The sequence below is a fragment of the Triturus cristatus genome, chromosome 8 (assembly GCF_964204655.1).
Source record: "Triturus cristatus chromosome 8, aTriCri1.1, whole genome shotgun sequence".
NCBI lineage: Eukaryota > Metazoa > Chordata > Amphibia > Caudata > Salamandridae > Triturus > Triturus cristatus.
The window spans coordinates 835,771,760-835,789,894 of record NC_140591.1 but is presented as its reverse complement, the minus strand read 5'-3'; the positions used below and the strand labels follow the sequence as shown (position 1 = coordinate 835,789,894).

The 18,135-nt window shown below is 43.0% G+C and overlaps 1 protein-coding gene across 20 annotated transcripts in view; it reads right to left on the bottom strand.

Annotated features, from left to right (window-relative positions):
• The window catches only part of MCF2L (MCF.2 cell line derived transforming sequence like), a 927,044-nt gene that overhangs the window by 107,514 nt on the left and 801,395 nt on the right, over nucleotides 1-18,135 (bottom strand). For all 20 annotated transcript variants that reach the window (XM_085622295.1, XM_085622305.1, XM_085622296.1 and 17 more), the window contains 3 exons: nucleotides 17,919-18,034; nucleotides 11,267-11,336; nucleotides 9,058-9,150 (listed from right to left, as the gene is read on the bottom strand). In XM_085622295.1, the coding sequence (XP_085478421.1) occupies nucleotides 9,058-9,150; nucleotides 11,267-11,336; nucleotides 17,919-18,034 (279 nt within the window). The remainder of the gene's footprint in view (nucleotides 1-9,057; nucleotides 9,151-11,266; nucleotides 11,337-17,918; nucleotides 18,035-18,135) is intronic.

The following is an 18,135-nucleotide window of genomic DNA, read 5'->3' as shown; positions in this document are numbered from 1 at the left end:
AATATGAGGAAAATCTAAGATTTATCCAAAGTTGGTGTTTGCAAGGCATTCCGTGTAAGGGAAGGAATTTATGCAAGCTACACCTCCCTAGGCTACCCTAAGCACCTTGTTTTCAGAAATGTCTAGGCCTGGCAGGGTTTCCTAGATGCCGAACAATCCCTGCCCTAAATGCCGCAGCTACCCACTATACCAAAGTTGGTCAATATGCAAGGCAAAGTCTTGATGCATTGTCTTAGGGGCCTTTGAAAGCCTCTCCCTTCATGAGTGATAGCTCAGTCACACAAGTGGGGTACTATTGTTATGGGGAGTTGTGTCGGACTGCTGTATGGTAGGACATTTGTGGATATCCACAGACTCCATTAGTGCAGTGTAGGAAAGTACCTCTTTTGGACATGGTTAGTCCCTACTTTTTGCCTGGAAAATGATGTAATTTCGACTGGCAGTGCACTGGGTCCAAGCCAGTAAGGTCCCCTGTGCCAGATTTCCTTCCCTAAAACTGTACCTATTATTTCAACAATTGAGACCTCTTTAGCATACATAGAAGTGCCTACTAAAAGGTACCCCTGTTACCAAGGGTCTTGTTGTTAAAGAGGGTCCCCTAAGGGTTGCAACACAAATTGTGCCACCCTAAGGGAGCTCTCACCAAGCACATGCTTACTGCCACTGTAGCCTGTGTGTCTTGGTGCAGAGAAAACTGAAGAGTCGACATGGCACACATGCCTGCATGCCATGCCCATAGACACTGCATGTGCTATGGGTAAGACACCCCACTAGCAAGCCTTGGCCCTAAGGGAGGTTGAACTATATCTCCTGTGAGGGCATATCAGCATGAGAAGATATGCCCATGCAATATCCTTGCTGATTCCTGGATATTGTAAGTGACCAGGGTAGCCATAGTAAGTACATTGCTGGATACTCATTATTATGAGTTCCCCAGCTCCATGATGGCTTCACTGAAGTATGGGATGTTTTGTACCCAACATCTCCATCATAATAAACCTGCACAGATTCCAGTGTCAGATTTATTACAACTTGCACATAGAGAACGTCTTGGAGGGGTTCCCCTGAAACTTACCAACCCTTAGTGTGGTCACTGACTGGCTTAAGCCAGTCTGCTAACACCAGACAGTGTTCTGACTTTATGCAGTGAGTCCCTGTATCCTCAGAGGTTGAGAACAATGCCTTTCCTGGGTGGAGGTGCTCACACCTCCCCTGGTCAACAGTGGGGGGGAGCTTCAAAGACCTTGCCACCTTTGTAAAGTGATCATCGTTAGAAGTGGCAGGCCCCCCTTCCTGTTCTCACCCCCTTTTAGCGGGAGAACAGGTGGGAAACCTCAGATAGAGTAGGTGTGCCCCCCTTTGCCAACTCAACCCCGCAGGTGCTGGAGGCAAGGTGAAATACACTTTTCAGTGCCCACCATCTTGAAGATGGTAAGACTTATCCAATCAGGGCTAAGTTTATGTCCCCCACCCACAGGAGGTGGGCCTAATAGAGGGTGAAGACACCAAAGGTAATGGGCTCAATGGCCACTACCTGTCACACCCTTGAAAAGCCTGTAAATCTAGTATTTAGATGGTATACCCAGACCCTGAACTTCAGTTCCTGATGACCTAAGAAGAGCCGGACACTACAGAGTTAACCCAGCAGAGAAGATTGCAGAGAACTACTGACTTGGTCCCTGCCCTACCGGCCTGTATGCAGCCCTTGATGATCCTGCACCAAAAGACGGTTCATCCTACAGCCCAGCAACCTCCAAAACCTTGGAGGACTACCTGCCTTCGACAAAGGTCAAGATCTCCAGAGAACAGCAGACATGTTCACCAGAAACAAACTTCAAGTAAAGGCTTCTGTTACCTGAAGAACCATGGAACCCTGCTCCCGGTTCCTTTTCTGCACTTGACGCCTCCGGCCCAAGTCCAATTGGCCCACCGGCTCCAGGGAGGTTCCCCAGAACTCCAGTGCCCGAGTCCATTGTGGGTTGACCCCTTCCAGACTCCTCGACATCACCTGCAGCCAGTGGAGGCTGCAAGTGACAAAGGGTGGTAGGGCGGGTGTGGGGAGGGCGGGGGAGCGAGCACGGTGGGGGGGATTAATAATAATATTTGAAAACTTACCGGACACCGCCGGCCACCTCCTGCCTCGCGTAGCTCCTTCTGACCGTTTCCTAGGTCTCTGCAGCACCTGGGACAGACTCCCAGCCATTCCCTGTGCTGCAGAGCAGCACGGGGATTGGTCTCAGCAGGCAGAAAAGAAGCCCTGCTCAGACCAGGGAGTCTGTAGGGGTTTCCCCAGCCCGCCTGCTGAATGCCCCTGGGCTGGAGAAACCTAAGTGGGCATGTGTGTTTTGGTCAGCCTGAGATGGCCGACCAAACACACATGAGCACTTTGGGACTAGGGAGTGCAGAAGTACTCCTCCTCCCCCTCCCATGCCTCGACCCTCCATGCACAAGCTGGCAAACGAAAAATAAAAAGATGCTAGACTATAGTTTTATTTTTCCTTTGCTAGCTCTGCGCCAGGCAGGGGGGAGACACTCTTATGCCATTGCCGAGAAGAGCCGTATTAAGGCCCCCTCAACCGCTACCTGCTCCAGTAAGTCGTTTCAGACATCAAAAGACACCCCTGCACCCGCCAGCAGTGGGCCTTGGTGAAGCAGACCAAAGGGGTCCCTACGTCCCCGAGCATCGCAACTTACCTCTCCAGCTGTTTGCTTCCTTCGAACCGCCTCCTGGCCTGAGCCCGAAGTCCTTTTCCGATTTTGCCTTTCCCTATAGTTTTACCTTGGGCACCCGACACTGTGTTGTTACCCTGCACCTGGCTGCTCCTGTGCTGATGGTGGTGCTGCTTTGGACCCTGCCTAGTGCTTGCTTTAACCCCAGAGACTGGCTCTCCAAGCAGCTGCTGCTTACCTGTAAGCAGCCTCTGTTTGATTTCCCCATTCTTCATTGAGTTGTATTGGGTGCCTGACATCGAATTTGCACCCTGCTTCCCCTGTGCAGCTGGTGGTGTACTGTTGGTGCTGAACTGAACCTTGCCCAATACTGAACTTAACTCCTGAAGACTAGTTTTGTAAGTCAAGGTTACCTATTTGTATGCTGAATGTTTTCTTTCTCCCATAGGTTCACATTGCAAAGTCTGAAAATTGGACAATGTCCACTTTTGATATTGAAATGTATTTCTATTGCTAAATTTGTTTGTCTAAGACAAAGTTCTGTGGCTCTGTGAAATAAATATAGTTTATCTCATTTATTGCCATTGTGTGTACAGCAGATTTTAAACACTGCCCTCTGATTAGCCTAACTGCTTGCCCACACTACTACAAGGAAAGCATTAGTATTCTCTACTTTAGCCTCTGTAAAGCCTCTGAGGATCCACTTGACTCTGTGCACACTATACTGCTTGTTGGTATAGTATATAGAGAGCCTGCTTCCTACATGCAGTCTGATTTCATTTTTGTTGTGGTGTGTAACGTCAGTGCACACAGAGTGCTACGTAGTACAGCAAAACAAAAAAATCAAACTCAGGACTTCTGGGAAGCATTTTCCTCCCATGCTGACATTGAGTTTGGAAAATAAAATGTTTCTTTTGTTATTACCAGAAGCATTTTCTTTTCCAGTACTTTGAATGACTCATTGAAGTCCACCGCCCTGTGAAGGTAGTGTGGTGGATGTCAACTGTTTGTCTGCTATAAAGCAGCTAAAACCCACCAAATCCTTTTAACCTGATGTCCTGTCGAACAAAAACTGACAACAAGCTGCAGGGATATGATGGCCACATTGCATTCATTTCTTTGCTCCATGATCGTAGGGGACTTCTCTAGTTCCAGGAGGGCCCCAGGATGGTAGACTTGGGGGACTGGGGAACAGTGAAAAGCACAGAGGTAAAAGAAAGGTGGCATGTGCTGCTAATGGCCATGCAGTAGCCAATAGAAAGTTTCAGTAGCCATACATGGTCGAGGAAGAAGAGAGCTAGAAAGAGAATAACAAACAGTGAGAAGCACAAAGAAAATAGAAGAAAAGATGAAGAGGTTCTAGAAAAGGAGAGAAGATTGAGAGAAAGAAATTAGAGTAAATAGAAAAAGCAAGCAAGAGAGAATGAGACATGAATGGGAAGATAGATACAGCAGCAAACAGAACGGGATAGTGAGGAAAAGGTTGAGAGAGGCAGTGGCGACAAAGATTGGACCAGAATAGGGAAAGTAAGAGAGATCCTAAAGGAGCTAACTGTGAACTAGGTGCACATCGAATATTGGTGATTGGAGATTGAAAGTAGAATGTATAGCTTAGCATTTTTTGGCCAATTCACCTGGCCCAATGTGATTTTAAAGCAAAATTCTGCATTTTATTTTCTAGAAGAAATCTTAGTGTAAGATTTTTAAAAAATCACTTTGCCTGTTGGTCTTTGAAATCCTAATAAAGTTGAACCATTGTTACTTGATCCACATTTATTTTTATGAATTAACAATAGCTTCCCCTTATTATTTGTTACTATATGCTCTGGGTGAGAAGTGCTGACACTTTCTCTGTTAATGCATATCAGCCTGGTCCACATTTGCTGATATTGTCGCTGGAAAGAACAACGTACTTGTTGAGAAGTCCAGATTCTTTTAAAGAGTTGATTTGGTTTTCTAGTGTACATTTAAATGTGGCAGTCTCCTAACTGTTTCATAAGCTTGACATTTATCTGCATCTGTAGTAATGTCGAACAATACTTTTGCAAGGACATATTTTCCATTTCTAGTAGAAATGGCAGGCTTGCATGCTTTCTCTGTTCACCACTCAGAAAAGTGCATGTTCACCCAAGCAATGTTAGCCACATAATTGAGGATGCTATGCAAGAAGTCTACTGCATGTGAAAAGTAGAGGATGTCCATAATTATGGAAGTGGAGAACTCTGTAGCATCCACAAAGGAGCATCAAACAGATGCTACTGCAGAGCAGGATCCTAGATGCACACCATGAAAGCCCCTCTCTGCTGCCTGCTAATCTGCAGCTCCTTTAACTGGAGATGGAACTGGTCTCCTCAGCCAGGTCACAGCCCTCACATGGACCCATCTAAGGCTCATACAATCATCTATCCTTTACCATGCCTACCTGTCTTGCTGGTGGACATCTAACAAAGGTCTCCTTTTGTACAACTCCTTTCACACAATTTGCCTTTTACTATGAGGGGTGTATGTCAATGTCAAGACTGCTTCAAAGCCAGGCCGTTTTGACTTGTGCTCTTTATCAGATATAATTGAACTATCCATCTTTTGTAACAACCTTATAGTGAAATTCATGGTGTGACCTTCACATCTCCTGTAAAATTACATTTACATTCTATTTAGTTTTCACCATTGTTGCAGCCCTAAAATGTTTAAAACAGACTCTTAGCCACTAATTCCCCAAAATGTTCTTGATGGATATGCTCCAAGCTCTCTTTAAAGTTAGTTTAAATTAGTGCAAAGTTAGTTTTTAACTAGCCTCAAAATTTGGTCGAAATTAGGAAAATCTACAATTTATGAATCAGATGAAACATCCTAGATTTACGTGAGGTAAGGTTTATCCTTTTGGGCCATCCAGGTGTGATGATTTCCTGATGTAGAATATCCCAGGTAGAACACCCTCCAGCAAAACAATTTTGAGTATGGAGGCTGGACATCTATTAGAAGAGATGTGGGAGAGAGGACTCTAAGCTGAGGACAGCTTATTTTTTAAAAAAAAATAATAATAACTTGATGTGGGAGAGAGGCCTCTAAGCTGAGGACAATTTATTTTAAAAAAAAATTAACTTGATAAGCTTTGCATTGCACAAAGCGTGAACAGTTTAGAAAATGCACTAAGTTGCGAGTCAGCCTACTTTACAACTTACACTCTTCTACTTTAAATCCCATCTAATTGAAAGAATTTAAAGTTTAAATGTGATAAGTTGGTTGAGTGTGCTTTAAAATGTACCTTAAAAAACGCCATGTTTTCCTGCACACAGAATCACAGTGACATATATGTACCTACTCGATACATATTTATGTAGATGTGGAGCTAGGAATAGTAAATAGTAATAGTTATATATATATAACTGTTCAATCACGCACTGTGTACCATGGACAAGCTTCACAGCATTGAGTAGGCGATGAACGCCGAAACGCGTCTGCTGTTAATAAATAAAGCCAGAAATGATCCTGCGAGTGCTCCAATGCGTGTTCAAGTTGCTGTGCAGCAAACGTGAGGTCCCACCCTCACCATAATGAGTAAGCACCCGCCCTGTGTTCGGAGTTTACGGTGGGAGTAGTGTTGGTGATATTAGTCGAACTCCCGAACCGCCGCCGATGAGTTCTTTCCGGCCGACGAAAAAGTCGCAAGTTATTCAAACTTGGGGTAGCCAGTTATCTATCTGACACCTACTGGGAAAACATCATGTAAAATCCGGCGGCTGTGGCGAAGGACATGGGGCCATTGGAGTGGTGATACAATGAATTGGACATGAGTCTAACGGAACATCAGAGCCACCCCATTGGCCCGGTATCAACCAATGGCAGAAGTGGACACAGTATAACTGTTCAATCACGCACTGTGTACCATGGACAAGCTTCACAGCATTAAGAAGGCGATGAACGCCGAAACGCGTCTGCTGTTAATAAATAAAGCCAGAAATGATCCTGCGAGTGCTCCAATGCGTGTTCAAGTTGCTGTGCAGCAAACGTGAGGTCCCACCCTCACCATAAGGAGTAAGCACCCGCCCTGTGTTCGGAGTTTGCGGTGGGAGTAGTGTTGGTGATATTAGTCGAACTCCCGAACCGCCGCCGATGAGTTCTTTCCGGCCGACGAAAAAGTCGCAAGTTATTCAAACTTGGGGTAGCCAGTTATCTATCTGACACCTACTGGGAAAACATCATGTAAAATCCGGCGGCTGTGGCGAAGGACATGGGGCCATTGGAGTGGTGATACAATGAATTGGACATGAGTCTAACGGAACATCAGAGCCACCCCATTGGCCCGGTATCAACCAATGGCAGAAGTGGACACAGTATAACTGTTCAATCACGCACTGTGTACCATGGACAAGCTTCACAGCATTGAGAAGGCGATGAACGCCGAAACGCGTCTGCTGTTAATAAATAAAGCCAGAAATGATCCTGCGAGTGCTCCAATGCGTGTTCAAGTTGCTGTGCAGCAAACGTGAGGTCCCACCCTCACCATAAGGAGTAAGCACCCGCCCTGTGTTCGGAGTTTGCGGTGGGAGTAGTGTTGGTGATATATATATATATATATACACACACACTAACCTTTTAATATTCTGGCCTCAATATTCTGGAATCACAATATTTTGAGGTTCAATATTTAGTGGTGCAACAAGTATTTGGGAAAGAATGCACCTATATCGCACAGCTTTAATGTTTGGTCATAGCCGATGGCCATGCCCTCCAGAAATATACTTCCGGCTACAGGCCTGGACATAGGTATAAAACGGACACATCAATTTTTGGAGGCGTCTGTAGACATAAGTGAGTCTCCTTAAGAAAAGGTTTGGCTGGAGCCCAATCTTTTACAGCCTGATAACAGCAAGGTCACCTGAAGAGAAGAGAGGAGAGGAGCGCAGATGCACAGAGCGTGCATAGTATTCCGGAGGGGGGGGGGGCGGTGTAGAGCAATGGGAGGGCAGAAAAGAAAGGGAGCAAATGTACCATTTGATAACACAGCACAGGCATCAGGAGTGCATTTTCTACTCCATGTAAACACACACAGACCAGCTATTACATTGGAATCAGAAGTAAAGGATTCGTTTGCAGACAGCAGTTTTGCACTTTCTCTCTCACACACACCCACACATGTACAGTGAACATGAACCATATGGGCATCAGAAGTGAAAATGCCACAAAGATGTTCATGGGTGTTTGTAACTGTTACATGTATCTATAGGTGCCTGTTGGTGTTAAGTTTGAGTGCATGGGTGACCGAATTTGTATTGGTCTCTGTATGCACTTCGAAGCGCATACCGGTTTTGCTGTGACTGCATATGTGTTTGCGTGTGGCCCCACTTGTTAATGCAGCACAAAAAAGTCAAACCCATTGGCTTTGCCAATATTTGTTAACACATCCAGCAGAAAACAAGTCCTCAAGGACAGCACGCAAAATCCTGGGAGTCCTCTTAGCCTCTCAGAGGTGAATATTACACGTTATATGAGACTGACTCTCTTCCAGCTCTACTTGCCTTGCAGACGTAGGTCTAGCATAATTCTGATTCTGCCTAGCCCAGTCTGCCAAGCATATGTGTACTGCCCTGTGACAGACAATGTCCCATCCCTACTAGTTTTTTTTTTTTTTTTAGCAGGGATCATGGTATGTGAAAGACTGACACTGCAACAGCCTTGCCTGCATTTCGGATGTGCGTTTGACTCCATCCCAGAGCTACAGTCCCTGAGGATGCATCTGTCATGTGGCTGACTATGCTCCCGCTATACTGGCCAATCAGAAGTCTGACTAATGTCTGACAGACTCTTTCTATGCTCTATTTTCGTGGCACAGGCACGCCCAATCAGTTTTGACTGACACTCCCTTAGCTTTACTTACCTTCCAGAGGTGTCTACCATGAGACCGCAATGGAAATGATGCAGTAAGCAGGGATAGATCACTACACTGTTACATGCAAGATGGCGATCTGTCACAAGTCTAAAAGCCAAGAGCCCTGCACAGTGACCCTAACCAGCATTTAAATCCTGCTGCCTTGTTAATGGCTTCGATGAACAATGGTTTACATGTGAAAAGGTCCCATAGCCAGTTTCTGCGCAAGGGAATTGAAAACATCTATTACTGTGGCTACACTTTGAAAAATAAATTATTGTACAGAAAGTGCTGCTTGCTAGTCATTGGCCCTCATCCTAGGTCCAATAATGCCGGAGCAGGACTCTAATGGCCTTTTAGGCCACCGCAGCGGGCTTTAAGCCTCTGGCAATAGTTTACAAACCGGACTCATTTGGAAAAAAGAGGGCCTATCACGATTTGATAGGAATAACTTTCGACTAACATCCATATTCTGGTAATGTCACGCATGAACGTTTACAAATGAACAATGAACCTACCTGAAAAAATGTTGCATCTGAACACTGTCTCCATAAACTTTCAGACCTTGGTTTATTCTGACAATACTTCTCGTACATCTTAAAATCTTCCATCTGTATAATAAAAAAAAGAAAACTGTTGAAAGGGTAAGCTTACACAATTACAATGTAGAGTTTTCTGCACTGTTCTTCAAATGGTCATGCATTAAAAATACATTCAAATGTACACCTGACTCTATAACTTTACTAATAAATACTAGTTTCAAATTTCAACCAGGTGCAATGACCAGCAGGTTACTCTCCTGGTGATGACACCGAGTGATGCCTAAACAATGGCTGTCACGGTCACTGACTCACATTGCTGACTCACATAGATTGAGCACTAGAAATGCTGAAGTAACATGTGGTATGTGCCACAGTTTTGAGTGACTGATTTCTTAAATGGTTAAAGAATAGGAGCAGTGATGTTTACCAGCTTATGCAGTGGTATATGGTGGTTTGTCGTTGGAATGTTAAACGAATGTGCTGCTTTTTTAATCAGAAATGTAGAGGCATTTGTAGACCTCTCTGAAGTAATTCCGGAGCACTTAGGAGCACACCCAAATAGCATCACACGAAGTAAAATAAAAGCACAACAATCAAATAAAACATGGCACAACAAAAAAGTGAAACTAACAACGACAGTAAAAGACAACAAACATGCAAAGCAGTAATGCAGCACAAAAACACAACAGCACAAAAAGAACACAACACATCCCCACTACCATCAAGTTCAACTCAACAAGCATGCAAAAATATTCTTGTCACAATTTACCACCACCATAAATCTGCTTTCTCGTTATGGCGGTGACTACTCCAAGCACCGTCTTATCATCCTGGGCGTGTAATAGTGCCAGTCAAAAACGATCTGTGATCTGGCCCACCGTGTCTTAAAAACGTTCAACATTCAGAAACTCAATCTGAGTGAGTAAAGCTTATGTTGCAGGAATCTCTCAGCAATACTAAAATCCATGCCCTGCATTTTGAAAGCTCTTATATAAACATATGTTTATGACTTTTACCTAATATTCCACATGCATTAATCCTAGAATGATCCACAACTGGATACACGTAGTTCCCAGCCACCACGCCTATTAGGCCCTTGTTTGAGCCAGTATTCAAGAAGCCTTTGTGTTACTTCAATATTATGTCTGGTAAGAATAATAATATAAAATAACCCCTAAAACCAAATCCAGACTATAGCTCTGTATGCTGAAGGCTTGTTGCTGATGTCTGCAGTGATATTCAAGCCCTGAGTTAAGATCCCTGCATAGCCATTTTAATCTTCAATCCTATCAAGCTTAGCAAATGGAACATCAACAAATTGGATAACAGGAACACTTGCTCTTTAGACGGCTGAAAAACACAGACGTGTGGTATGAACTGCTACACAAGAAAACAAATAACATTATTATTATTAGCCCTATTGGGAGGTTTGTTTCTTCCAAAAGTTATAAACTAAAAGGGTTAGAATTAGGGATATTATCCATTGAGTCTACAAGGTCTTCAGTTAAGCCTTTAGGCCTCCACAGACCAATGGGTTGTGTCTTACTGATCTACTGCAGACACGGTAATCAGAGACAGATTGAAATTTAATTTTCACTGACAAAATATTAAGCTCTACCTGCCCTTATTCAGGACATTAGGTGCAGTAAATGCCCTCTGCAGGAGCTTGCCCGTTATTTGTATAATGTGCAGTTCTCAGCCTGGGGGGAGTGTGTATAAAACATGAAAATGTAAATAACGACTGTTAACACCGAACGGTAAGTAGACAATTAGGCTATCAGAAAGTGTCTCCAAATCTCATTCAACAAAGATAGACACACATGCCAACTGTCGCTGCCTCAGGACCTCACCCCATTCGAAATGCAGGAAAACAACAGTCGTTACTGGCAGTGTGCGAAGAATTTGGGTTGGCTCAGCCAATACCAACATTTGATGCAGAAAGATACTAAAGGATTATACCCTGCTTATTAACATTTTTACTGATAAATAAAGGCTTTATACATGGCTCTGTAAATGTATTGAATGATTTAACCTCCATTCGAGATAACAACTGTACACCATCGCCAAGAGTGAAATGATGGAGGAACCATACACTATCCAGTAATACCTGAGATATCATGAAATAATTCCCCCTGCCCATCCCGACCCCCCCAACACCTAGAATATGCATGATTGTCATACCTACCCTCATGAGAAAACACCTTCCTACGAGTTCAGGACACTCAATGTAGTTTTCTAATTCTCTCAGGAATATCCTAAAAAATGAACATTTGATCAGCTTTCACAGAAGAATGGATTTTTTTTTGCATATATGCCTTGTATTAAGATTATTTCATTTGATACATGCAAAGGTTTTGAATAAAAAAAATGTTAACTTCTAAGATCATTTATAAAGCAACATGACATATAAAGCATTCACAGTTACATTAACCGCACCAAGATCATGAGCCGATGGTGATGTGAGAATCCTTTCAAACTTGTAGCAAAGACTTGCCAGTCAAGTAAGATTTCACTTTTTATGAGGTTCTGTTGTAGATACGTAGAGTGCTCGAGTTTTCAAGGCTCAATCCCGAGTAGCACATCTAATTAAGGATTTTGCTTCGCATTCTGAAACTTGGATTTCTGTTTAGCTCATTATGAAACCAGGAATAAAAGTACCTGAATGGCACGCAAAAACCTGACCTGAGGAGCCGCTCACACATGGACCTGGGAAATGTGAGCAGTCGAACAAATATGTTAGGTAGATCATGTAAATCATTATTTGTAAGGCGCTTCAATTTGTTAGAAAACAGAGCGTGATGCTCGCCTCAGTGTCTCCTTGTTATTTACCCTACAGTCTCTTTTCAGGTATCTGGTGTTTTCTGAAGTGCCTGCCTCCAATCTCCATGGAATCACCAGAATTTATTTAGGAGAATAGAGAGATACCTTTCCACACCATACTGAGACCACAGAAAATATTCACCTACACATTTAAAAAAGGAAACACAAAAAAATAAGGCCTTGCAGCAAATGGCTTACTCGAATAGTACAGTTTTTTTTGCTTTGATATACATCTCTTAACACTGGAAGCTGAGATACAAAGGGCCCCATTAAGAGTTCCCCGTAAATCCGTGTGGAGAAATTTGGACTGGAGTTTTATTTCCACTTGGGTTAATTTTGATCATAAATTAAACTTCCCAGAATGGGGAATAGCCTCCCTTACCTTTAATTACTGGGTCGTTTTACAGGTTTCCCTGATTCTGGGAGAGTTTAATGCTCCCGTTTACCACCTGCTCATGGGCTGCTGTGGAGAGCCTTGCATGCTGCCCCTGACAGCTTACATTGGAAGTGAGGTGGGAACCAGCCAGGGCCTCTGCTGACTCTCTGCCTCAGAGAAGTATTGGAACCAGTGTCCATACACCTTGTAGTCCTGGGTGCAGAAACACAAAGTCACTTGGAGTTAGCAACAGTGGTGTTCCCCTCAGGGATACTGCTCTGGTCAACTTGGAATGAGGGTCAAGTGTCTTTACCTTTTGAAGTAGGCCACATTTCTTCAAGAGTGCTTTTGACACTGAAGAATAAGGCAACTTTAACCCGCACCAGGAGCCCATGTTATGAGGGAACTATAGCATTCTAAATTTTGAGTTAATAGTATTCTCTGCAGATGTGGGCCATAGAGAAGAAGACTGATATTGGGAATGGGAAGAGAATAGTTCTGGAATGTAGGGGGATCCTGCCAGATCCAAGGTCAGTCGGACCTAGGCTTGAAAATACATAATCTTTATTTAGATATAACACAGATATCTTTAAAAGATATTACAAAATTTCACATTAAAAACCAGCTGATTTAAAATAATAAAGACGGACAGCAGATCAATAGCCAGACTAGAGTAGAAATTTTCTAGATCCTAAACCGTCTGAGGCAATGACAGTTACATAATAGCAAGCGTTTAAAAATTAATGTAAGAGACTATTCAGACATTGCTTGTTACGATGACTATGAAAGTGCAGCATACAGATTAAAACGGTATTGACCTATTAGATTACAAAGCATAGTAGTCTTTTCATTTCGTTTCCCATAAAATTTTTGTTAGCAAGGCCTATTTTACATAAAATTACGATATGCTTGCTGAATAAAAGTTGTTAAACCCAGGTTTAAATCAGTATTGTCGGGGTTCAGGGCTTCAATAATGGCTTGCCTGCATGTCCGGACGCCCAACCTATTCCAGTCTGCTTTGAGTTTGAACCTGCGTTGAGAATTAAAAGCTGGACAAAGACAGACTACATGTAGCAGAGTTTCGGCAGTCTTGCCGCACCCTCTACAGATTACGTTTTCCGCCGTGCGTCGCCAAGGGGGCAAATCTTGCAGGAAGCGCCAATCGCCCATTCTAATTGTCATAAAACTACGTTATAGATACAGTGAATATGTGCAAGAGAGGTAAGTAGCCGGGGCTAGCCGTCTGTATGAATTTACGAGGGCCCAAGCATGTCTGCGTTTAGTAAATAGTGCCTTATCCGATATAAGGGAACTCATTCTCACACATTTTTTAATGGCGTTTTTGAATACTGCCCGGCTGGGGTTAAGGGCCCATAGCTCACTCACTGACATTTGGAGGATATAGTCCTTGAACAGGCAACCAAACGTGCCTCCAGGGTTTTTCTGGGTTATTTCCATCCAGACTAGGGATTCTAATGTTCCTGGTTCCGCTTGCCTCAGTTTGTGGCAAAGGTTTAAGTATGTACCCATATTGGAGATGTCATAATTCAATATCCCCAGCTCTAATCGGACCTAGGGAAACTTCCTGAATTTGTCCTGGTGTCATTTTTCCGACACAGGGACATAATTCAGCAGCGCCCACACTTAGGAGTATCAACCTGCAGGCAGCGAGGGGGCGTTTCTATTTTCACTTCCAGCCGGGCCCAAAACTAAGGCCTGATTTAATGGGCCATCAGCCCTTCTTTTGTTCAAGTATCACCCTGGCTGGGAGATATCTGGAGCCGATTACCTAGAGGTCAATGCAATGGAACGGAACAAAGGCACACAGCTTCTCACTTCACAAGTAATTTAGAAAAACTATGACTTGGAGGCAGGATTTTTACTTTCTTCAACCCCCTTTTGTAAGAGATGTTCCATGCACTGTAAGAATTCAATATTTATATGTGTGTATGAGTAATTACACAAATAATTATTTAAATGGCACCTACTATTTTTATTTATTTAAGTATTTTACAGCGCTACTCATCCAAATGTAGAGTATTTGTTAGAGCACCTTACATCACACATAAAGGCACAATAAACCACACAAGTGTGTAAATCAGTACAGGAAATGTTACCAAAGACAATGAGGGTTATAAGGGGTAGGAATCATATATCACCCATACTAGTTGACATTATATGTTAAGAATGAAGGATAAAACATAATGCAGTAATTGTGGATATCTGTACTAACAAGATTTTATTACTTCTCACAGGAACCCTTCTTTGCAATCATAGAATTACAACAGATAGGGAAAAAACAAAGATCTAATCCCATGACTTACAGTTTGAATGCAACTCCTTGGTGCTACTAGATACAGCACTGTGCTATATTAGATGGATTGAAACTTATGAAATGAAAGAAACAAATCTATTTCAGTTTCAAATGCAGTAGCCTCCTTACCTATCTATATAAAATACACATTTGTGCTTTACAGCAGGCAACTTGCTACTTCTATGCTACTTTTCTAGCCAAAACTGTCACTGGATAAAACCAGAACTCTCCCAGAATTGCTTACTACTAGAGTTATGTCACTGAGATTGATAATCCACTCAAAATTGCTGGGCACACAAAGATCTCTGCAGAAGGTCTTAACCATCTAAAATTGTAACATGCAGCCTCTTTGTGACCCATGAACTAAGCTAGAACAAATTTACTGTCACAAATGTTCTTTTTGCCAATTTCTTTGCAGATGTTTTTAAAATACATGTATAAGTTAACTGCCAGACTGCTTTTCACACTCCAGCCCCGTTCCTCTTCCACACTTTGACCACCAGTTCATGGTTGCCCAGAGTGAAGTTTTTCCAATTCCAGCACTGGAAGAGAATAAGACCAAAATTGATAAGGTGTTATGAAATAGTTTCCCAATGGAGAAATAGAAGGTGCTTCATTTAAGCTATACGTTTGCATATTTCTCATCCATTTAATTGCTGTATTTGCAAGAGGCCATTTCATACCTTTTAATCTGCAAACAATGTATTACATTTTGCATTGGACCAGTAAATGTTGCCTCATTTCTATTTCAGATCACTATATTGGACACATAATTGGATTTGGAGTCCAGTGTCTCCAAGGACTTTGACCATTCCATCAATTAGGTAGCGGCTGAATCATAGACAGTGCCTGGGTTTCAGTGAAAGGTAGTGTCATATCTATTGTTTTCCTGGTCAATTTGGAACACTAATGGCATCGATCTTTCAGACTAAGTGAGGTACCTTCAGGTCAGCTTTAATGGACATTTGAACAGTGGAGTCTGAGGAGTTCCACTGAATGCAACAGCGCAAGGCTTTCAGCTATGAACACTGGCAGAAGCCCACCTCTATCAACATTCCACTACCGCAATCTGCAGCATTTGCATCTCTGTTTCAGGGGCGAGAGACCAAAAGACTAAGTAACCATGGCAGGAAGGTGGCAGAAGCGTCCTGAGTCCTGCCCGAGTCTCTGTCTTGATACATTACAGGAGCAAAGTAGTTTATCCAAGCAGAGGAAGGGGCTGCACAAATGTTGCTCTCACTCCTGTCATTTCAACAGTAGAAGAAAGATTCAATGTCATGGTGGAATAAAATGGCCAGCACGGCCCCACTGACACCGGTCATTCATTGACAGTGGGAGTTAGGGGAGGAAGGGAAAGCTTCAGAGAACTGTTGAAATGATTTGCACCCTCAGTCTCCTGTAAGGGTTTGTTTTCACTTGGACATGCTGCCCTCACAATGGAGAATGCTATTATTGCCTTACAACCTGCCACAGGCTGTGTCAGTTATTGAAGGACTTTTGCATTTCAGCCTCAGCTATGGACAACAAAATGGTGTGGGCCTTTAAGGGCTTATGTAGTACACTGCTACTTGCATTAAGGACACTCCAGATTTATAAGCTTTAATCCCTATTTCGGTTTCAGTTATCTTCCTGCCTTTTCCTATAGTTGATGTCCTTTAGTCCTGTTCTCTGCTCATCACTCTCTAGTTACTGTGTAGCCCACGCTGGTTGCCTCTTTTGTTTCTGGTTTCAGTGTGTCCTGATCTATATTGTCTGCAGCTTTACCCTGCTTTGCTTGTTACAGTGCCTAGTATGCATGTGCTTGTCCTGCCTTATTTCTTCTCCAGTCTTTTCTTGATGCCTTGCTCTTCTATGTATTCTCCATGTGTTAGATTCCAGTTCTTAGGCGTCATTCAGTGTTGAGATTTGCCCTTTTGTCTTTCTAGTCCCATGCATGCATTCCATTTTCGTCTGCCTTGCTGACTTCGAGTAGTTTTCTCTCTGGTGCTCAGCTTTTACACCTCTTGGGCACTTAGGGCCATATGTAGGTAACATACTATTTACCGATTCATAAATACCGAATATTACCGATTCGGTATTTATGAATCGGTAATTAGTATGTAGGTAAATAATCGGTAATTATTACCGATTCGGTAAATATCGGTATTTATGAATCGGTATTTACCGAATCGGTAATAATGCATCCCTTCCCATTCATTCCTATGGGCCTGGAGGCCCATAGGAATGAATGGGAAGCCAGTTACTATTACCGATTCGGTAAATACCGAATCGGTGATAGGGGAGGCATTATCATGGGTGGCAGGGTGTCACATTGACACCCTGTTGCACCCCTGATTCGTGCATGTGTGCACATGTGGCGCACATACATGCCCTAAGGGCATGTATGTCTGCCACATGGCACTTTACAAATAGCACAAAAATGCTTTTTTAAAGGTATTCGTCATTTACCATCAACTTGTAGTTGGTGGTAAATAACGAATCCAGACACCAATAATGCACTCACTTGAGTGCCCCCTACATAGCATTTCTGGATTCGGTATTTACCGGATTGGTATTTTACCGACTTCTTAAAATTCCGATTCGGTAAATACCGAATCCAGAAATCAGCCCCCTACATCTCAAGTGCCTCAATACTGGTCGGTAACGGGATATTTACCGAATTTCGGCCGTTACCGACCAGTATTTGGCTTCCTACATATGGCCCTTAGTGTTTGGTTAAGTGTACTATTCTGTTCTCACCTGTCTTCCTGTATTTCTTCTGTACAGGGGTTGGCTCCTGGATTAACGGAGGTAAATGCTTCATCATCCTTTGTCTTGTGTTACATGTAGTCTTAAATGCCTGAAGGGCGACAGCTGGACCCACAGGGCTTCTCTTTTGTATGTACATACAATATTTGTTTGTGCTCTGTGATGCAGATATAGACTCACTTCTGTAAGAATAATCTTCAGCGGCACTGAGTTTCTCCATCACCGTGGGCGTTCTGAGCTTTAAATGAGCAGAAATAACTCTAATGATAAACCGATGTATTGTCAAGTTACTGTATTCTTTCTCTGTACATATTAGGGTTGTCTTGCCTTCTCTGTCCTCTTTCTGTTTCTGCCTCTTACCCCGTTGTGCCTGCTCCCTCGTGGTGTATGTAAGTCTGTGCTCCTCTCTATCAGGGCACTAACTCGCTGCTCATGTAGTTTGATATTTCTTGACCTCAAGGGATTCTTCACCCGAGTGCCATAACAGGTTTCTATTTAGAAACAGGCGCGTTAGACCATATCTGCAAAATCGCGATTAAAACCACTTCTGAAAAAAGAAATTGGTGAAAAACGACCAACCTGTTGTGAAAATGATAGATTTCTTCCATATTGCCGAACAATACATCCTTCTTGTTTTGGAGCGTGGGTGAAATGAGATGCATTATTAAGGGGTTGTCCATCTCAGCAGCATATCCCTGTGGAAAATCAGACATTTAAACGGTCACAACTCAATTCCGCTTTTAGAGGCAGGCCTGCTAGGAGCTGGTAAACGTGAGCAGTCGTGCAAAAGGAATTT